The 21,978-nt window shown below is 38.9% G+C and overlaps 1 protein-coding gene across 7 annotated transcripts in view; it reads left to right on the forward strand.

Moving 5' to 3' along the window:
- Window positions 1–463: 463 nt before the first annotated feature.
- The window catches only part of LOC110799499 (pentatricopeptide repeat-containing protein At5g38730), a 33,008-nt gene continuing 11,493 nt past the window's right edge, over window positions 464–21,978 (forward strand). Inside the window, exons 1-4 of one of the 7 annotated variants that reach the window (XM_056826500.1) lie at window positions 464–2,704; window positions 5,959–6,122; window positions 6,645–6,767; window positions 21,695–21,811. In XM_056826500.1, coding sequence (XP_056682478.1) covers window positions 783–2,558 — 1,776 coding nt within the window. In that variant the 5' untranslated portion in view covers window positions 464–782 and the 3' untranslated portion in view covers window positions 2,559–2,704; window positions 5,959–6,122; window positions 6,645–6,767; window positions 21,695–21,811. Of the gene's footprint in view, window positions 2,705–3,202; window positions 3,329–5,096; window positions 5,574–5,958; window positions 6,434–6,644; window positions 6,768–21,694; window positions 21,812–21,978 lie in introns of those variants that run through there. The other 6 variants (XM_056826503.1, XM_056826501.1, XM_056826505.1 and 3 more) reach the window with 6 other exon arrangements.

Genomic DNA, 21,978 nt, shown 5'->3' on the forward strand with positions numbered 1-21,978 from the left:
CCCGACACGAAAAACGCCCGGCCCGGCACGAGCACGAAAACAGCACGGCTCGGCACGGGCACGAAGTCATGGCCGTGGGACGGGCCTAGGCCTTAATTTTTTGGAAAAAGCACGACAAGGCACGACACGGCTCGACCCGACATGACAAAGCACGTTAAATTTAGTCAAATTAGCCTTAGGCACGACGGGCCGGCCCGGTCCGAAAGCACGTGGGCTTGGCCCGGGCCTGGACCCTGTTTTTAACTTTTCGGCTCGAAACGACACGGCACGAAACAACATGGGTCTGGCTTAGGCCCGGCCCGGTTAGGCAACGGCACGAAGCCCGACACGGCCCGGCCCACAGCCATATTTACCCCGCTCTCCTTGTATGTAACGCCGTTTTGACAAGTCAACTAGTGCTCCTCAAGTCCTCGACCAAACCCGCTATCCTTGTATGTAACGCTGTTTTGACAAGTCAACTAGTGCCCCTCGAGTCCTCGACCAAAGCTTCGATCTTCAAAGTTCCGTCGGCCAAACCCGACCCATAGAAAACGGGCCAATTTTTTGGGTAAAAGCGGGCACCGTCTTTGTTCATCTCTACCCGAAAGTCCAAAGCACACACTTGCACAGCAAGTGTTCGACAATAAGTCTAAGCGAGTTAAAACAGATTAAAGTTCAAAAAATTTCAATTTCTCTCTCACACCAAACCAACTTCTTCTCCTCCAAATAACCCATCTCCTTGCATTCAGTCGCAAAGCAAAGGAATTCACTTGAATTGAATACGCAGCAATTGTAAGTCTGTGATGCCCATTTTAGCTTCTTCTGTTTCTGTTTCTGTTTCTAGGGAAACAAAGTCCATTAAAACTCTATGTGCAATTGTATTAAAGGGTAATTGGAATCAATTTCTCAAACCCCAAATTGGTTCTAGTTTGAGTTCTGTGAAAGTAGAGAAAATATTATCACATCTTTCATTAGGTTATTATGATTCATGGGTTTTTTATCAATGGGTTGAACAGATTCCTGGGTATAAGCATTCCCTTCAATTTACTTGGTCTATGGTTCATTTGCTGACAAAACATAATCACTTGAGAATTGCACAGAACCTGCTTCAGAAGATTTCTCTTAAAAATTATTTATCTTCCCCCACTGTTTTGAATGCCCTTGTTGTTGCCCATCATGACCCGGGTTCGAATTCGCAGATTTTGAGTTGGTTGGTGATATATTATGCTGATTCTAAGATGACCCAGGATGCAATTCAGGTGTTTGACTACATGAAAATTAATAGGATTAAACCTCATTTGCATGCTTGTACTGCGCTTTTGAGTTCTCTTGTGAAGGTGGGGTTGACTGCTACCATGTGGAAGATGTACAATAGGATGTTGAAACTTGGGATTGATCCTAATATTCATGTGTATAATGTGTTGCTTCATGGTTGTTGCAAGTCGAAGGATGTGGGAAAGGCAGAAGAGTTGATGAGTGAGTTGGAATTCAAGTGCATGTTGCCGGATCTTTTCACTTACAATACATTGATTTCTTTATATGTGAAGAATGGTAAACATTATGATGCTCTGTCTGTTCAAGATAGGATGGAAAAGGCTGGTGTGGCACCAGATATTGTGACTTATAATTGCATCATATTTGGATTTTGTCGGGATGGTAGGATGAGGGAGGCATTGAGGCTTTTTAATGAAATTAAGGGCGCAACTCCTAACCTTGTGACGTATACCACTTTGATTGATGGATATTGTCAAGCAAATGACCTAGAGGAAGCGTTAAGGTTGTGCCATGTAATGGAGGCTAAACGTATATATCCATCAGTTGCTACGTACAATTCGATTCTGCGCAAGTTGTGTGAGCAGGGGAGGATAAGGGATGCAAACAAGCTCTTGAATGAGATGAGCGAGAAGAAGGTAGAACCTGATAATATCACATGCAATACATTGATAAATGCTTACTGCAAGATCGGAGACATGGAGTCTGCCCTAAAGGTCAGAAACAAGATGTTGGAAGGGGGGTTGAAGGTGGACCAATATACTTTTAAGGCGCTTATACATGGTTTCTGCAATGCTAAAGAGATCGATAGAGCAAAAGAGCTTCTTTTTGAAATGCTTGATGCGGGTTTTTCTCCTAGTTTTTGCAGTTATTCCTGGATTGTGGATGGTTACTGTTACCATGATAATGAGGAGGCAGTAGCAAATCTGCCAGATGAGCTTGCAGGGAGAGGTCATTTTGTTGATATATCGGTGTATCGGTCTCTTATTAGAAGTTTGTGTAAGAAAGATAAGATTGAATTGGCTAAAAGAATTTTTGATTGTATGGAAGAGAAAGGAATCAAGGGAGACAGTCTAGTATACACCAGTTTGGCATTTGCTTACTTTAAACGAGGAAAGGGAAGAATAGCTTCGGAGTTATTAGATGAGATGTATAGGAGGAGGTTAAGTGTAACTTTAAGAATATATAGGTGCTTCAGCCCTTCTAGAGTTAGTGATAGCAACTTATTAGGGGTTTTTTGTGATCACTTGAAGGAGAGAAAGCTTATCTCAAACAATGTTTACAAGCACATGCAAGACCTTAACTGATCTCCCATTGAGCTGAATGGCCTTTGTTTCCTAATGTTTCTGTGCAACATGTTGAAATTTGACAGAAATACCGTCTTTAGGACAAGAATGCCAGGATCAAGCTTTCTTGCTGGAGTATATCTCAACTCCCTCCTTACCAGGTGAAGGTAATATTAATTGTTGTTACTAACAAAATACTTGCAAAAATATTTTAAGTAGTGAAATTGTTTTCTTTTGCTTTATATAAAATAGGTCAAAAGCAAGAGTGAAGACTTATAGTTTAATACTTACGTATGATTGATCGCTTCTTTTTGTATAACAATCTGGCAGTTCTCTGGTACTCATTGAATCACTTCCTTAATTTTGTTTTATGGAGCTATTGTCTGCTCTTTATCATATCAATACAGGCAATTACAGATACAGTGGTCTGGTGCATAACGGACTAGGCTTGTATGTTACTGCGTCCATGTATTGCTACATGTCTTAAGAAAAATAAATGTAGCATAGCATGTGGAAATCCACCCTTACAATTCAATATTTCTTCAATTAGAAACTTTTACTTGTACCTGTTTAGTTGTTAGTTGGAATTTCCTGAGCTCCTACCATATGTTCTCCAAATCGACCAATTTTCTTTTGCTGATCACATGTCGTATCTTCTTATGTAGGCTCCTCCCTGTTGGCTATAAGCCTATAAGCATCTGCCTCACAAGATTTATAAGAGCTATTGCTTCTCTCTTCACTTTATGTCATCATAGTAAACTCTGACGGCCGTTGATAGCCGGTAATAAACGGTGGGTATGAGAATAAATCCTAGTGTTATTTGGAAAGAAATTAACATCATGATGTACATGGTAATGAAATTTTGTCTCAAGATTGGTGTTTTTCTTCATAGATTTACATTCCCATCTAATACCACTCCCCAAATGGTAATGGATGGTAATGGAAATTTATAAAGAAAAAGAGATAATTTTAAGTGAATTAGCATTACCATCGGAATAGATATTGATTTTTCTTACAAGTTTGCATACAAATTCATTCCCATTGACACCATTTATGGCCGGCTATCAAACGGGCCGTGAGATTAAGTAAACAAATGATGGATTGATCCTCAAAATCGGTCTTATTGGAAGATTCTTGAGCTAGGATATTCTGAATTTCCCATCCACCTTCGTAAATTTTCATCGTTGAACCCAGAACTGCAGCTTAGGCATGCTCTATTTCAATCAGACAGTGCTCCTTTAGCTCTCTCTGTGGACTGTGTCAATAATGAAAGTTAAAGATAAAAGGTTCTTGATCTCTTAGAAATGTAGATTTGTTTCAACTTTGAGGTTGAAATTTGGAGCAGTAACCTTATAATCTTGTTACTTTGTCATGCCAAGCATCGATATAAGGATTGGATTAAAAACAGTAGCAGACATATTTTATGGACATTGGGCAGAGGGATCACCTTCGCTCTTCACAGGAGAACTCTGTTAAATTTTCCAAGTGCCAAATGACAGCTTTAAATCTTCATTTCCAAGCACAAAATTCTTCATTTAGAAAAACAATGAAGCACTAGATGACTAGAAGCTGTCAGAACTCGATAAGAAAACCCGAATGAGCATATGTGATGCTCCTTAATTCTTTTTAAGCAGAGGAAAAAAGCAGAGAAGACGTTGAAGACAATAGTTGATCATGTGATTGTAGTTGTATCAATTAAGGTACAAAATATGAGGTACCTATATTTGGGGTGAAGCTGAGAGGGTTTCATATATAGAGAATTACTGGAAAAGAAAATTTGACCTATGAGGAGGCTTTTGGGGATTTGGAGCTTGAGTGATGGATGATAAAGTGAGTTGTAGAAATTGGTAAATTTAGTGGAGGGGTTATATTGGTATTTGGGGATGATGGATATAGGAGATAAGGATCAACATTGATTGTGTTGATTTTGAGGAGGATGGGAAAGTGGATGAGGAGGGAGAGTGTGGAAATTTGATTCTGGAGAAGCAATAGGAAAATGAGGATGGGGCGAGAAAAGATTGAGACTTTGGGGAAGAAATTGAATAACAGAGGATTATAACATTTGGTGTTAGGGTTTTGTAGTTGAGAGGAGAAAGTAGCGACATGTTAAATTTTTTCCTTGTTCTCACTTATAAAGTGCTATTGTTATCATGTGATAGGGTGTTAAAGAAGCTATCAAACATTATATGATTGGCTTAGACAATTTGTTTTTAGTTCTGCACTATTGATGCTTGTGGCAAAGAAGAATAAGCTTCGAGGACTAAGTGCAAATAAGAATGTAGCAACAGGCAACTTGAAAGTGGCATGTATAACATAGGTTGTAATTCAAGGCCTTTACCTATAAAAAAATAACCCTTATTGAGATATGCATATGTTATTTAATGTTTAGAGTCAGTGCTAAGAATAGTAAGTAAAGGACCGTGATGGTGTAAAGATTGAACAATGGTCTAAGTGCATATGTCGGTTATGGCGAAATTGGGAACGTGAAAATGTACCAGTCCTCTAGTTTTGATTTGTTACAACCCATATCTGTCTGATTATGTAATTTGATAACGACAGGTGGTGCTGACACTTTTTCTGCATTGACTGGAGTTGTTGGTCATTTCTGTTCTTTCAAAAGATTTAGGAATCTTCTCTTTGCTGATACGCTCCTAGCAAGTGATAAACTGCAATGCTGGTTCAGGATTGGCATGCATGTTGAGTTTATTTCTTGTGGAAAGGACATAAATAGGTTGTTTGTTGTTTATTTCATGTCTTGTAAAAGAAGTTCTTGTGTCTCAAAAGTCAAATAAAGATATAGTTAGTTTGGGTGGCTTTGGGCAATTGGGCATCAATAAGAGAACATGAAGAGTTCTGATAGAAATATTTATTTGTGTAGTCCTGTTGACTGAGCAAGTTTGATTGCTTCACTACAGTTTTATTCTGTTAAGAACAATAATTGATTTGATATTCTGTCAATCAATGTGGACTTAAGACTTTGGAGGCTGAGATTGAAGTGGTTGCTTATTAATAGAGCTCCCACCATCAAACCAAGAGGTTAGTGCTAATTTGTGGTTCGATTTTCATCTCCCTCAACCTCTTGGTTGGGTGCTGCATTGGTATTGTGTTGTTCCTTTTGGGTAAAATGGCTATTTACTAGGCGCTAGAGTTTACAGGTGGATAGGGTTCAATTTTAGATTTGTACGGAGTATGTTCTTGTTGTAAGTGATAGGTGTGCCATATTGCACAACCTGGAATTTTTGGATTATAAATCTATAGTTATCTTCTAAAATCTGAGGTTGTCGCTATTGAATGATCTAGAATTGCATTCATCATAACAACTCTAAAGTCACTGTTAGTGTTGTGTACTTGAGTTCGGTTCATTTTAACTGAACTATAACATGATAATTGCTAATATAATCTTATATTCCATTTTCTGCAGAAAAGTACTGTTCCGGTGTTGAAACAATGGGATTCGGATGAAGGCCCTATTCGTTGATGTGGAAGATCTTGCGTGCGTGGTTAAGTTGTGTCCGAAAATACCTGCACAATGAGAAAAGTAACTGGCCTCGGAGGTGTTCCGAGGAAAGCCCCTCTGATGCCTAAGTAAGTACTTGGTTCGGATTCTAGAGAGAGTTATCTAGAGTATTGTTAATACAATAATTTGGACGTACCTTGATGTGTGAGCCTTGACGACTTATTTATAGTGTTTGTGTAGTAAATGCTCCAATAGATCATTTATTACTTGATGGGCCTTGGGCCTTGTGTTTGGCTGATTAGCCTTTGAGGGGTAAATGGCTTTATATGTTGTTGTTGTAGCCTATTGGGCTTTTGGGATGTTGGCCCAATTGGGGTCAATTTGGCACCCAAACAACATGCCCCCAGACCCGGTCCATTTATGGTTTAATTGGGTGGGTATTCATATGCAGTTCAAAGCTCAAAAGTCTCGCTTCTTTTCGAAAAGGGTGGTTAAGCTTCTTGCATTGATGACAAGTGTTCGAATATGTTTTGAATTGTGGAGATCGTGGGTGTGAGTCTTGAGGGAAGTTCGAGTGTTTTCTTTTTCTCTATGAATATTGGGCTCGCTCTTCCTTTCCAAATCTTTACTTCACCTTCTTTCTCTCACAGAATTCTCTCAAAATTCCGGCGATCTTGCGTTTCGGAGTTCTTTAGATCTTCATCTCTTGGTCGACCTTCATACTCTGGAACTCACTCCAATCGTTTTGTCGGCGAATTCCGCTTCGGAGGAAGGTAACTTGCTTGTGAATTTCTTTCTTTTTCCTCTGCGCTTTCTTTTCTACCCCACCGTCTAAACCCTAGATTTAGAATTCCGACCTTGGCCAGAGATAGAGGCAAGAGTAAGTTCGTTGTCGAATCTTCCAGTAAGAGGGAGGATGTTGTTAGGTTATGATACATATGAATAAACATAAATCATGCGGAAAAACCATAAAGCCAGGAAACATATTATTTACACATAATCATTTAGCATAATTCAGATGCATACACTTTGTAGCGTGCCCTCCCTAACTGCGTCCGAACCGAACAATAACAAGTCTTTTAGGACTCCAAGTGTCGTCCCTCCGTAAATAGTCCACAGTACGTCCGGATCCGCCTTAAGCTTGACCAACTAGAATCGCCCTTAAGGTTACTAAGATTTTCGGCTATTTGGGTTGCAAGTGTTTGGCTGATTTTTGCTTAAAAATCTTACCTTTGAATATTTCAAAATCGTCTGTTAAATATGTGACCCTAGGCCTATATTTATAGAGTTTATGGAAAGGAATTATAATCCTACTATGATATGGATTTATTAATTAGAATCTTATTAGAACTCTAAATAATAAATTTAATCTCTTAGGATTAGGATTAGGATTTTATCAATGCACGAATTCCAATAGGATTAGGATTCGTTACGAACACGAGTGTTGCACGACTACGAGGAACGCACGCACCCGCGCAGGCCTTGCGGCCCACACGAGCAGGCGCTGCCTCGCAGCCCACGAGCATAAGCCCGCGCGCGCCTTGCTGGGCCAGGCCTTGCGCTGGGCCTGGCGAGGCTGTGGCAGCTCCGTGTTTGGGCGCTTGGCTTGCTGGGCGCGGGCCTGGCTTCGTGTTGGGCCTTCGTCTAGCAAGCCTCGTCCAATACTAATTCGTATGATGCGCTTCCGATTAAATTCCCGGTTCCGGAATTCATTTCCAATACGAACAATATTTAATATTTCCGATTCCAGAATTAATTTCCGTTTCGAACAAATATTTAATATTTCCGTTTCCGGAATTATTTTCCAATTCCGATAATATTTTCGATTCAGACAATATTTCCGTTTCCGGCAATATTTCCTATTCCGGCAATATTTCCATTTCCATTAATATTTTCCGATACGTACCATGTTTCCGTTTCCGGCAATATCTACGACTTGGATAATATTTATATTTCCGATACGATCCATATTTCCGTTTCCGGCAATATCATCGTTTCCGGAGTATTCATTTGCTTGCCTTTGACGATCTTAGCTCCCACTGAAACCGAGATCTGTCGATTCCGAATATCCATAGATGGAGTATTTAATGCTATTAAATACTTGATCCGTTTACGTACTATTTGTGTGACCCTACGGGTTCAGTCAAGAGTAGGCTGTGGATTAATATAATTAATTCCACTTGAACTGAAGCGGCCTCTAGCTAGGCATTCAGCTCACTTGATATCACTGAATTATTAACTTGTTGATTAATACTGAACCGCATTTATTAGACTTAATATTATATGCATACTTGGACCAAGGGCATTATTTCCTTCAGTCTCCCACTTATCCTTAGGGACAAGTGTGCATTACCTAATTCCTTTGTCGCTCGATGCTTGCTCTTGAACATAAGGTAATAGTTGTCATCCTTATTATGTCCAGAGGTGTTTCTCGGTTTCAGAGTTCAACTGATCAAATAAACAGATAATCATAGCCTATGATTCATCCGAGCACGGCCATGCATTTTACAGTTTCTAGCTCTCCGAGTGGCCTTGTACAACTTTTAAGCATCTCATCCCGATTTATGGGAGGACAATCCCAATCTTGCGATCTTGAGATTAGACTTCGTTTGATAGGTGATTACCTGAGCGTTGCCTTTATAGCCTCTTTTTACGGTGCGACGGTTGGTCAACGTCAAAGTAACCAGTTCTCAAACAAGTAATCTCAAATCACTCAGGTATTGAGGATTTAGTGTCTAATAATTTTAATGAAATTTACTTATGACAGATTTTCATCTCTTACAGTAAAGTTTCATAGGTCTGTCCGATACTAGTCTTCCCAAAGTAAGTATCTATGCAAATGATTGCGACATTGCCATGTCCACATAGTTCAAGAAACAGAACTACTAGTCATCTTGCATTCTATTCGTCTAACGTTTTCTATGCGTCCATCTTTATAGAAAACTCCGACCAGGGACCTTTTTCAACTTTTGACATTCAAGTTCACTTGATAGACAATATCTTAGTCACAGGACTGGTCCTGACAGTTTATCTTGAATATATCGTCAAATTGAAGGGACTCATCATTTAATACTAAACCAAAATTAAATGGAATATGAAAATACATTTCATATATGATAAATGTTCAACCCCAATGTTTTACAACAATGGGCCTTAAATCCATCTTTAAAACAGTAAATGGAATTCAAAGCTATGCTTGATTTCTAGTGCTACAATGTGAGTGTTGCTTCTCACTTGTTGCATAGGTTTAGTTATCATGCTTTGCCAATCTTAATATCCTTTTCATTGAATGTTCTTCGAGATAGGATGATAAGATCTTTTGAGTTTGTTTATTATGTGATCTAGTCTTTCTTACTTCGATAGTGGTTCTACGCATCTTGCAATGAAGAACCATCAAGTCAGCAGACATGTGATTCACCCAAGTTCAGAGAAGAACTCATTAACATAAACAACTCTGTTTTATTGCTTCTTAGGCAATAAGTACTTTTACTTCAACTGTTTAGGTTGCTAGTGATGCTTTGTTTGGATTTACTTATCCAAGCAGTTCACAGATATGTGGAAGACTTTCCAGCTGTATCTTTGGAATATAGAAATTAATATTTTAATTTCCCACGCAACAACTCATGGTCTCCAACCCATGTTGTCATTTTCAAAACACGATGTTCTATAGCTCGTCCTTGCCAATGGTTAACTCCAAGGGAATCTTGCTTGATCCTTTGCCAGTGTCTATGCGTGTAGCATCAATATTTAGCATATCTTTATTTCCTTGAATCAAGAACTATTCCTATGTACCTTTTCAAGTACTATAAGTTTTTCTTGATCTCAATCTAGTTGATCTTCACTTAGATCATTAGAAATTGGTATATGTTTGTTATGCCTAAAGCCATACGATACATTTTTGGCAATCCTCATATTATATCATACATGATAAATTCTTTTGCAGAATAATTCTCAATTGAATTCTATTCATGTAACTTTAGCTCATTCAATTTCAGTAGATACTGAATCCAGCTAAATTCTTTGACATATAATATAGGTGAAGAATCTAATCTAGATCCTTTGATGTTTAACTTAGTAAATGCTTATACATAGTTCAAACATTCTTTACTTAGATTTATTCATATGGGTCGAATATCTCCAATGGAGTCTTTCGTGTCTGATTTAGTAAATGCCATTACTTAATCTAAAACAATATCATAAAATCTTTGTAAATAGATTCTTAATACCCAGTATGTACTAAGTTTCGCCATGGTCCATCATTGATGAATAATCTCAAATCTAAGTCATTAGCTTTTGAATGTTATTTCACAATAGAGAGATATGTGTGTGATACACATAGGACCAATTAAGTTTTACGTACTCCCACTAAACTTCTTATATATCTATAAGAATCATGTACATTTTATGAAACTAAAATACTTATTAGCTTCACTAAAATACAATTCCAATTCCCAATTGCTTGCTTAAATCTGTACTTAGATTTTATAAGCTAGCTTTCTTTTTCAAGCATTTATTTGGATCCACAAATCCTATGACATACCATGTACATAGTTTATTCCAACATTTGATTGAGGAATACGTTTTGTCATCCAATTGCTATATGTACCAATATGCAATCATTGCTTGATTTATAGACTTGAGCATTACGATTATGCATGAGGTTTCAACACAATCCACGCCGTGAATTTGCTTTTAACTTTTAGCAACTAATCTAGCTTTGTGTGTGAACACAATTCCATGTTTTGATGGTTTTTATTCTTAAAACCAATTTGCAACCAATAGGTGTAAACCATTCTTGCAAATCAACAAAATTTCAATTTTGTCATTAAAACATTGGTTATGTTTTATGGCCTTTAACCATTTAAAACATTGAGTCTATATATGGCCTCTAACCATTTTAGGGAATCTATATTTCGTCATAGCTTTCTCACAAGTCACAAACTTATTAATATACATGATAATAGTTTGACTGCAAGTTGTAGGTTTCTTCACTATCTAATAGAAGAATCACATAGCTTCAGTGACCTGAACTCCATGATTTTTCACTATCTAATAGAAGAATCTCATAGTTTCAATGACTTGAACTCTATGCCTACTTGGGTATAGAACATCGATCAAACAATAGAATATTAACAGCCACTTGAAAGTCCTTTGAATATTCTGTTCTCCTTGAAGCACTTGTAAAGTCTTCTAAGAGATGTCTATTCTTTAAAGCTACTTCTAAAGTCCTTAAAGAATAAGTTCGGATTTTCTGAAGCACTTCGAAAAGCCTCTGGAATGTCCGTTTATGTTTGTTGTTCGCCTCGAAGACTTTCGAGGTCTATTTTCTCCCACTTGTCATTTTGGAAACGAATCTCCAAAAGGACATTATTTCGAGCAAACAAACATTATGTTCTCAAAAATTCGTGGTAGAAACAATACCCTTGTGTCTCATTTGAATAAATCACAATGAAACATATATCTAGACTTGGGCCTTAGTTTGTTGAATAACAAACACTAAGCTCCCACTGAGTTTAGCAACTCTTTAGATATATATAATTGAAAAGATATCCTGAAATTACTTTTCAATAGCTTTGACGAACTTGGTTTAGTTTGGTGGTAGTTGAGCATTTTGTTTTGAAATTATAGGAAAATTCTTTATGATTCATCATTGATCGAATCAAGTACTAATTGACTTCGATCATTCCAACTTCGATATGCCATATCTTATGGAGCTAGATTGTGAATTTACTACACACAATCATTGATGATCATTCTTGATTTAAGTAATCATCAACATGATCTATCCTAGATCTTTATGATTACTTACCAAGTGGATTTTATACTTCTGAATCTTTGAACTAGCCAAACAGATTCACACTTATATCACATTGAGTAAATAAACCTATATTCCCTCAAATCTGTGTGACATAATAAAGTCATAAAACCTTTCTTTAGCTTTGAATTCTATTGTCTAGGTGTTCTAACAATAGTTCATATCTTTTGTTACTTTCAACAAGTAAGACTTGCTTGTCTTAAATTGAACTAGAAATCAATCAACTTTCAAAAGTCCATCAAAATAGAGCTTTTGAATGTTAACTTGTTGACATGGTCTAAGTAACAATGCCAAAGATTAGTGGAACTCAAATCAAGAAATTGATTTGAACCTAGTAAAGTTCTTATTGTTAAAGAGTTGTTTGTTTTAATCAAGCATATTGACTCAACCCGTAAATGACTATTTCACTCAAATAAACAAACAAACATTGTTTTTATTTTTCTTGAATGTGATTCTTTCTGTGTTTGAAAACAGAAATTTAGGTATGCTGATTATGGAACAAAATAGCCATTAAGTTCCAGCCTTTGAAAGGACTTAAAACAAACTAGATGACCCTACAACTAATGTAGCATTGCCATACTTCATTTCCCACTTGTAGGCCATTAGTGTAGCCTAGCTTCCATTGTTTGAGTTATTACCGAAGTAAGAACCTCAAGCGGTATATGATACCAAGGAAGTTTGATTGCTAGGTCACTTCTCTTTAAACATAAACTTATAGGTAGAAATGGAATCGTACATTCCTTTCATTTGTTCCTTGTTTTCCTATTTCTTGTACCCTTTCTTATAGTTTTAAGAATTGAATTCTCTAGTGTTGACTTTTATACTTTGTTTAGACATGTGCAATGTCACTCCAACAAAGTTCTTACCATTTTATTTATGTTGAATTATTTGTTTCAACTAGATGATCTTAACAAAAGCTTCTAAAGTTCTCTAAGCATCGATCTATTCGAATGTCTAGGGTCTAGACTCATTCGAGAATTAAATGGAAAAAGATATTAGGTTGTTAACCATTGGTAAAGCTGAGTGTTTAAACTCAATGCTTTATGATCTCAAAACTACATTGTATTCACAAGCACCAATCGGTTTGCCATTCGACTTTGATACTCGAAAACAACCATAAAAGTCGCTATAAGAAACGTACATTTTAAATCGCTCAGTTTCTCTCATTTCCGTGAATCGTTCTTGGATTCACAACCAATCGAGGAAATTTACTGTTACCTTTCGAAAAGGATTTACTGCAGTGCAAGATATTTAATTATAAATAATAATTAAAACATACATTGAAGCAGGCAAAGTCTAAACATTTATCATGAATAATAACTTGAAAATTAAAGCAATCATGCAATTTAAACAAGTTATTAGCATTTTATTCGAATTTATTGTTCCGACAGGTGTGAATAAAATGATTCTAAGATCCTAAAAACCATTGAAGAATTAAGCACATTATGTATTTAGACTCAATTCTAAAATCCTTTAGGTAAGCAAAAGCCTTTTGCTAATAGTCTAGAAACTACTCTTGGTTGATAGGTACGTCTAAGAACTTATTAAGTAAACCTATCGATTTTGCCACGACATAAAAGGGCTCCTTACTTATATCGTTGAGTTTCACCAAAACTAACATGTACTCACAATTATTTGTGTACCTTACCCCTTTAGGGCCAATAAGTAACACCTCGCTGAGCGAAAACTATTACTAGATTGATGTAAAGGATATCCAAGTAAGTGTTTATTTTGGCATGGCACCTTTTAACTCAATTTTTAAGTTTGGAACTTAAGGCTCTTACTATGTTGGTTAGATTTTAAGTGAACTAAAATCCTTAATCATGCAACATAATCAAGCCACAATCTCATGCATAATTAAGACATATTTAAAGCAATAAATAACTTAAAGCATGCATAAGATAAATGTGATCTAGTATGGCCCGACTTCATCTTGAAGCTTCAACTTCAAAGTCCGTCATGAAAATGGATTGAAAACTCCGTCTTGAATTTCACCGTGGTAGGCGCCATTTTCTTCAAATAGGATAAGCTATAATTAAACTAATTACAACTATTTGATGGTACGCAGACCATATTTAAATTGAAAAACAAATTTGGTGCATTAGACCAATTACATTCAAATTAATGGTACGCAGACCATATTTTCTATCCTATTTGGGCCATACTAGTCACTCCATAACCTGCAAAATAGTACATATACAATATATACCATTCATCCATTCATTATCATGAATGGCCCACATAGCTGGTTAGTTCATCACATAAATATTTGCAGCAATTAATCAAGGGCACCAATAATCTACCAATTATTCAGTCCTTATTAATTCTAATCAAGTTGTTTAACCTTAAAGGATTTGTAGACCTAATCAAGAGTTTTTGACTAAAAGGCTCCCATTTAAACCAATAAATTCATATGCTTTACTAATTTTAAACATAAAAATGTATTTCTAGTCTAACCGAAAACATACAAATTTAATTAAAATTTAAAGCTCATATAAAATTTACAATCGAATCCATTAATTTTATTTATTTCAGTTGAATTAAACGAATTTAAATTAATTCAAGGTTTAATTTTAGTAAAATAATTAGTATAAATAAAATTTATAATAATTATAATATTCAAAATTAAAATTAGAGAAAACAATTTAAATTATTAATTTTAAAATTAATTAAAATTATTTGCGAACTGAAAATTCAAAATTAAATTTGAAACGACTCAATCGAGACACGACGAGGCACTTGGGCTTGCGCCCCAAGCCCCATCGAGTGCACGAGGCTTAGCGCCCCTTGATTGTTCGTACAGCAACACGCAAGCAACCACACGCAACGCAGCACTGCAGGCCACGCTGCGCGCGCGCTTGCTCGCTCGTCGCGCCTGCAGGCCACACGCAACGCAGCACTGCAGGCCACGCTGCGCGCGCCCGCTTGCTCGTCTTCTTGCGTCTGCTTGCTTGCTGGGCGTGGCAGCGCGCGCTGTGGCGCAGCACGCTTGCTGCCCACACGCGTCTGCCACTGGCCTGCGCCTTTCCCTTCGCCCTTGCCCACTCGCCCATATGCGCACAGCACTCGACACAGGGCAGGTGCTGCCTTGTGCTCGTGTGCCATGGCCCTTGCTCGCTGCATTCGTACCGCACGGGCCACGAGCTCCCTTGCTCGTCGTCGCGTGCCCGCACTATACAACACCCCTTAAGGGTAACACGTAGCTTCCATTGCTTTGTGCGTGCAAGTTTCATGAGCGTTTTCATAAAAATTTAAAATTTTTAATCAAAATTAATGACAAATTAATAAAACATATTAATTTCATAATTTTAGGGCGAAAAATTGAAAATTTATTAATCAATTAATTTCCGATTAACATGGATTCAAATCTAGGTCATAAAAATTTAAAATTTAGCATAAATTAACAATTTTTATGGTGGATTTTAATCATGGATACCTAATTAAATTATTAATTAATTATGAAAATCAAATCAATTCTAAATTATTCGAATTTCAACAAATTAATAATAATTACAATTAGGTTGTATAATTAACAAGTCTAGGCATTCATAATTCAGATTATTTACACATAATCATTTATTTACACATAATCATTTAGCATAAAGCCAGGAAACATATTATTTACACATAATCATTTACCATAAAGCCAGGAAACATATTATTTACACATAATCATTTAGCATAATTCAGATGCATACACTTTGTAGCGTGCCCTCCCTAGCTGCGCCCGAACCGAACAAGAACAAGTCTTTTAGGACTCCAAGTTTCGTCCCTCCGTAGATAGTCCACAGTACGTCCGGATCCGCCTTAATTAAGCTTGACCAACTAGAATCGCCCTTAAGGTTACTTAGATTTTCGGCTATTTGGGTTGCAAGTGTTTGGCTGATTTTTGCTTAAAATTCTTACCTTTGAATACTTCAAAATCGTCTGTTAAATATGTGACCCTAGGCCTATATTTATAGAGTTTATGGAAAGGAATTATAATCCTACTAGGATATGGATTTATTAATTAGAATCCTATTAGAACTCTAAATAATAAATTTAATCTCTTAGGATTAGGATTAGGATTTAATCAATGCACGAATTCCAATAGGATTAGGATTCGTTACGAACACGAGTGTTGCACGACTACGAGGAACGCACGCACCCGCGCGGGCCTTGCGGCCCACACGAGCAGGCGCTGCCTCGCATCCCACGAGCATAAGCCCGCGCGCGTCTTGCTGGGCCTGGCCTTGCGCTGGGCCTGGCGAGGCTGTGGCAGCTCCGTGTTTGGGCGCTTGGCTTGCTGGGCGCGGGCCTGGCTTCGTGCTGGGCCTTCGTCTAGCAAGCCTCGTCCAATGCTAATTCGTACGATGCGCTTCCGATTAAATTCCCGGTTCCGGAATTCATTTCCGATACGAACAATATTTAATATTTCCGATTCCGGAATTAATTTCCGTTTCGAACAAATATTTAATATTTCCGTTTCCGGAATTATTTTCCGATTCCGATAATATTTCCGATTCAGACAATATTTCCGTTTCCGGCAATATTTCCGATTCCGGCAATATTTCCATTTCCATTAATGTTTTCCGATACGTACCATGTTTCCGTCTCCGGCAACATCTACGACTTGGATAATATTTAAATTTCCGATACGATCCATATTTCCGTTTCCGGCAATATCATCGTTTCCGGAGTATTCATTTGCTTGCCTTTGACGATCTTAGCTCCCACTGAAACCGAGATCCGTCGATTCCGAATATCCATAGATGGAGTATTTAATGCCATTAAATACTTGATCCGTTTACGTACTATTTATGTGACCCTACGGGTTCAGTCAAGAGTAAGCTGTGGATTAATATAATTAATTCCACTTGAACTGAAGCGGCCTCTAGCTAGGCATTCAACTCACTTGATCTCACTGAATTATTAACTTGTTAATTAATACTGAACCGCATTTATTAGACTTAATATTATATGCATACTTGGACCAAGGGCATTATTTCCTTCAGATGTTCCTTTGGCGAAGAAGTCATCGCAAGGTTGGGACGCTTCGAAAGACGTCGCCGCTAGTGGGTCTGGTGGCTCTGCTCGTGTTGATTCTGGTAAATAGGCTGGTTCTTCGGGAGAACGCCGAGTTTACCCTCGTTATCCTGCACACTTCTCGGAGGCAGATCCGAAGGCAAAGCTTGCTCCTATCTTGCATGAGCATACTCAACTGACTGGTCCGCTGAACAAGTCGGTGGATGATAACCGGTTGGTGAAGGCGAAGAATGGTTTCTAACCATCAGCGTGCCGAGGAGCTGTGGAATCCAATACGCTTTGGGGTATTGGTGTGAACTCCCGGATCTGTAGCGTCCTCGGGTAACTCATTCGCCGAAGGGTTTCATTGCCGTATACACTCATCACCTGGAGAATGGTCTTCGGTTCCATCTAGATCCGTTCGTGGACGAGGTGTTGGTGTGATACAATATTACCCTGGCTCAGCTTACCCCCAAATCTATGAGGCACATTATAGGGTTCCGATGGGTGTGTGACTTCATCAACTTTTTCCTGCTCGGTGGCTGTCTTCAGGGATCTTCACTAATTGGTGAAGAATTATGCTTCCCAGGGTGATGGATACGGATGGTGGACAATCGTCAACAAGAAGTCGAAGAAGAATGGTGAGCCTAACTATATTGTGGCTCATCCCTATATCATCTCCGACCACAATTGGAAGACAGAATGGCTGCTTGTCGGGTACCCACGGATCCGAAGGATCCTAATTTTTATCGTCCCCCGAAGTGGTTTGTGGCTCCTGTGAGGGGGTCGAAAAAGCACGAGGCTAATGCGTGACCTCGTCCCTCGTGGGCGTGACGTTTCTTTTTGTCAAATCAAGTGTAATTGGATTTCCTGTGAGCTTACACCCAATTGACTAGTAATATAGGAGTCGCCATTCAGTTTTTAACGACAATGAGAAAAACTGACAAAACCCGGTTATCGTGACATAAAGGGAGTGCAATTATGTTTGACCACGACGGCCATAGGTTCCCTTGTGATCCCTGGTGTGGGGATTTCTCAATGTACACCCGCAAGGTAGAGATTGAGGGTTAGGGGGACTGTAACTACCGAGAGGAGTACTCGCTCTTCGATAACTCCAGAGGCAGGATATCCTTACTAGCTCAGCATAAATAATTGAAGGGACATGCGTTAACTATTAAACTAATCTGAATTGATTTTAGCAATATGCAGCACATAATACTAGATCGATCGTGATTATCTTGTTTAGATTGATTCAGGGGACCTAGCATGATAGTTCAATTTCCCAAAATATTATCTTTATTAGGCGTGATAGAACAATCAGACTTAATAGTTTAACAGTTTTATAAAAGGGCGAGGAAAGCAATTAAATCATGCGAAGGGACACATTACGACGCATCCTTGAGAGGTGCGTCACGGTTCTCAGAAAACTAACCACTTTGGCTTTGCTATTTCTCCTTTTTTAACGAATCTCAAGTTTCCGGGCTTAATTCTTCATCTACAAGGGACAGGATACGTTCTGTTCAATTTTTGGATCGATTGCGACAGAACGCGGGATCAATTTCGCAGCGTGAGGCTTAGGCTTAGGGGTTAGAGTCAATACTCAGAATATGAATTGTGTGTGTCCTTTTCACGTCGAATTTGGGGCTGTATTTATAGGGAAGAGTTCGTGGAAAGATAGAATTTTAGAGCTCTAATCCAAGAAGAATTAGGAGAGAATACGTACCTAGGTAATTTCACCGCCCAGGGCTGGGCGCCGAAGATTTCGGCGCCCAGAGCCAGGCGTTGAAAATAGGGTCTGGGCCGTATTTCCTCGTCAGATTTGGACTCTTGGAATACGGAGTCTTTGAGACTTATCCGAGTCTTTTAGTGCGTATTAACTTTATGACGGAATGCGTCTGGGCCCGTTACGAACTCTAGGCTCGTTAGAATTTTAATTAATACGTAACTCTTTATTTTCGAATTATACTAGGAATAGGATTCCTCTTGCAAATTCTATCTCTTTTAGGATTTATGTTGGAGTACAACACCTAATTCTGACAGGTTTCTATCTTTTATGTCTTGCCACTTTTAGCAACTACCCGTTACGGCAGTTACTATTTTTAGCAGGTTTCTATAAATAGAAGGTTTCGGGTGAAATGAAAAAGGGTGATTGAGATTCGTTATTTTATAGGAGATGCGTTGCCAAGTGGAGATTTATGTTCTCATCATCGAACCTTCCCTTTCGGGAATGGGGACAAAAGTAGGTGTCTACTGTTATCCCCCACTTTGACTGAGTCTCGGGATGAGACGATGGTCAAAGTACTGGACGGTGTGCGTCACACAAGCCATAGTGTAGGTGACTTGTTTTGCGAGGGTCTCACGAGCCCCCGAGTGATAACATTTGACTTAAGGGTCATCACTTGAAGTGTTGACATATCCCTCACGTGTCATTGGGATTTGTCAACGGATAGTATAGAAACTCCCTCACTTTGTCATTGGAAGTATCTAAAGATGCGTAGAAACTCCCTCACTTTGTCATTGGAAGTAGCTACAGATGTTTTCAAAATCAAAGCTATAAAGTGTAATTGGGCCTGGCGAAGCCCAATCACGAGGTAAAAATGTTTTTAAAGATTCTCATTTTCAGGGTTAACTAAACGAGAAAACCCCCTTGTTATTATAGGACGTAAAACGAAGGAAAATCCAGCACATCGCTCTTTTTTGGAAAAAAACGGGAAACCAATCCTTTAATTTTTGGGAAAGGGAAAACCAGAAAAAGTTATCGCTGCAGCGACTAAGGACCTGCGCGGTTAGTGGGCAGACCCTTCCGGCTAAAGATGGCGAGCCTGTCCACTAAGGGTGGACGCCCCGTCCGAAAGAAGTGGACGAATCTGTTTTGAAGTTTGTTTGCTTTTTTTGAAAATAAGGACCTACGCGGTTTGTGACGTAGACCCCGCCGGCTAAAGATGGCGAGCCTGTCCGCTAAGGGTGGACACCCCGTCCGATAGAAGTGGACGAGTCTGTTTTGAAGTTCGTTTGTTTTTTTTGAAAATAAGGACCTACGCGGTTTGTGACGTAGACCCCGCCGGCTAAAGATGGCGAGCCTATTTTGAATTTGAAGATTTTATTTTTCGAAAACTGAGCACCTGCGCGGCTAGTGATGCAGACCCCGCCCGCTGAAGGTGGGCGAGCCCTGTCCGCTGAGGGTGGACATCCCTGAATTCGTTTTTTTTTATTTGGAACTCGCGTGGTTCGTGGCGCGATCTTTCCCGATTGAGGTGGGCAAGTCCCTATCGTGATTTCTTTTGAGAATTTCTTTTATTCATTCTTGTAAGAGCGAATTCTTTCGAGGGATGCTCGGATTTAGTTGTAACCTGAATGTGGGTTGACAACGTGCTTAGACGGACCATTGTTTTGTGGTCATCTTCCTTCATGGTTTTGAGTTAGTTTTTACGGCTCGATTTTTCCACCACTTGGTTTTTGATCAGAGGACCATGTACAAGTATCAACGGCGACCTTTACTCTGAGGTCGAAATCCGTTTTTTCTTTGAGATTATCCAAACATGGGACCGTGTATAGCGTAGTCTGGGAATATGATTTTAACTTCGCACACTCTTCGTTGGAGTATATATTTTCTTTCGAGCCCCCAAGCACTCGGGCTTGACGGTCATTTCTTGCCAAGAGAGGTACGTATTTTATAACGTCTTTTAACCATGTTTGGGATCGTGCTCGTATGTGCGAGCGACCTTTATAGTGGTATGCTATTTTGACGAAGTCGTGGAGTGCGACTTCGTTTTCCGGGCGACAAAGTTTATTTTTCAATAATATCAGATTTAGCTTGGCCCGGATTAATCTTTTGACAAACAAACACTTTTTATTTGAGAAGCCAACGACTTAATAATATTTTTTTGGTGTTTCGAAGAATGACCTTGATATTTATTTTGCTTATATTTGTTTTGAAAAAATGTACACGTATATTCCTTGAGACGAGTCTAAGTTTCGACAAGTTTTAACATTTATTTTCACTATTTGGGTGCTAAAGGTGCTTTTGGGCTTGATCTTGATTTCAATAGGGCCTCGTGTCTACCAACACGGTTTTAAGTCCTTTCCTGTTCCGCGTTTTGCGAGATCCGGGCCTTGGGCTGCATTTTCGGCGCCCAAGGCTAGGCGTTAATCATTTAGGCGCCCAGCCGTGGGCGCTGAAAGTTTTATCCTGGCAATTTTTGGTTTTCGGATTTCTTAACGCGTTTCCGAATGGGATCAGGATGTCACTTGATGTCTTCAGGTATATATAGGGGTTAGATACTTCCTTCTTTTCCATCACTCTCAATCTTCCTTTCTCTCGTAATTACTTAGCTTTAATTCTTCCTTGCTTTTGTCATGTCGATTCCTCCCTTCTCCCTCCAACGAGCTGTCAGGCGTTGGCTAAGAGCCCTTACTCCTACAGAAAAGGCTTTGTTGAAAGAATACCACTTAGAGGCACTTTTAGGCTTACAACAAATTAATATTGATTATAACTTTCTGTATGCAGCCTTGAGCTTTTGGGATTCCGATCACCATGTTTTTGTCTTTCGGGGCAATGAAATATGTCCTTTGCCAGATGAATTTGCTGCGATCCTTGGTTATCCTACTAATGCTACTCCTGCCACCCCTGGCACCATTGAGGAGGGTAAAACAACCATAGGGGCTTTCCTAGGACTAGATGCTAACATGCTTGCTGAGATTGTTGTGGGTGATGAGGTTAATTTGGCAAAGCTTGTAAAACATCACTTTAGACCTAGTAAAAATATGACCGAACAGAAATTGAACATTCGAGCCCTTGTATTTTGCTTGTTGAATCATTATTTGCTGTCGAATAACAATGGAGAGTTCGGTGACATAAGGTTGATCCCCTTGATTAGCCAGATGGAAAGTTGCTATTCTATTATGCCGTTGGTTGTTGCCGAGACTTTGCTGAGTGCGGATGAATTGAAGAAGGATGCCAAATCTGAATATTTTAAGGGGAGCCCCCTATTGCTGCAGGTAATCGATCTTTCTTTTGCGCACACATATTTTTTATATTTTTTCGTTCGTCCTGCCTGGAGCTGATTTCAGCGCCCAGGGCTGGGCGTTAGAATTTTTGGCGCCTGGGCCTGGGCGTTGAAATTGCGCCCCAGGTTTCGTTTGTTTATATATTATTTTTTTGATCT

The sequence above is a fragment of the Spinacia oleracea genome, chromosome 4 (assembly GCF_020520425.1).
Source record: "Spinacia oleracea cultivar Varoflay chromosome 4, BTI_SOV_V1, whole genome shotgun sequence".
Taxonomy (NCBI): Eukaryota; Viridiplantae; Streptophyta; class Magnoliopsida; order Caryophyllales; family Amaranthaceae; genus Spinacia; species Spinacia oleracea.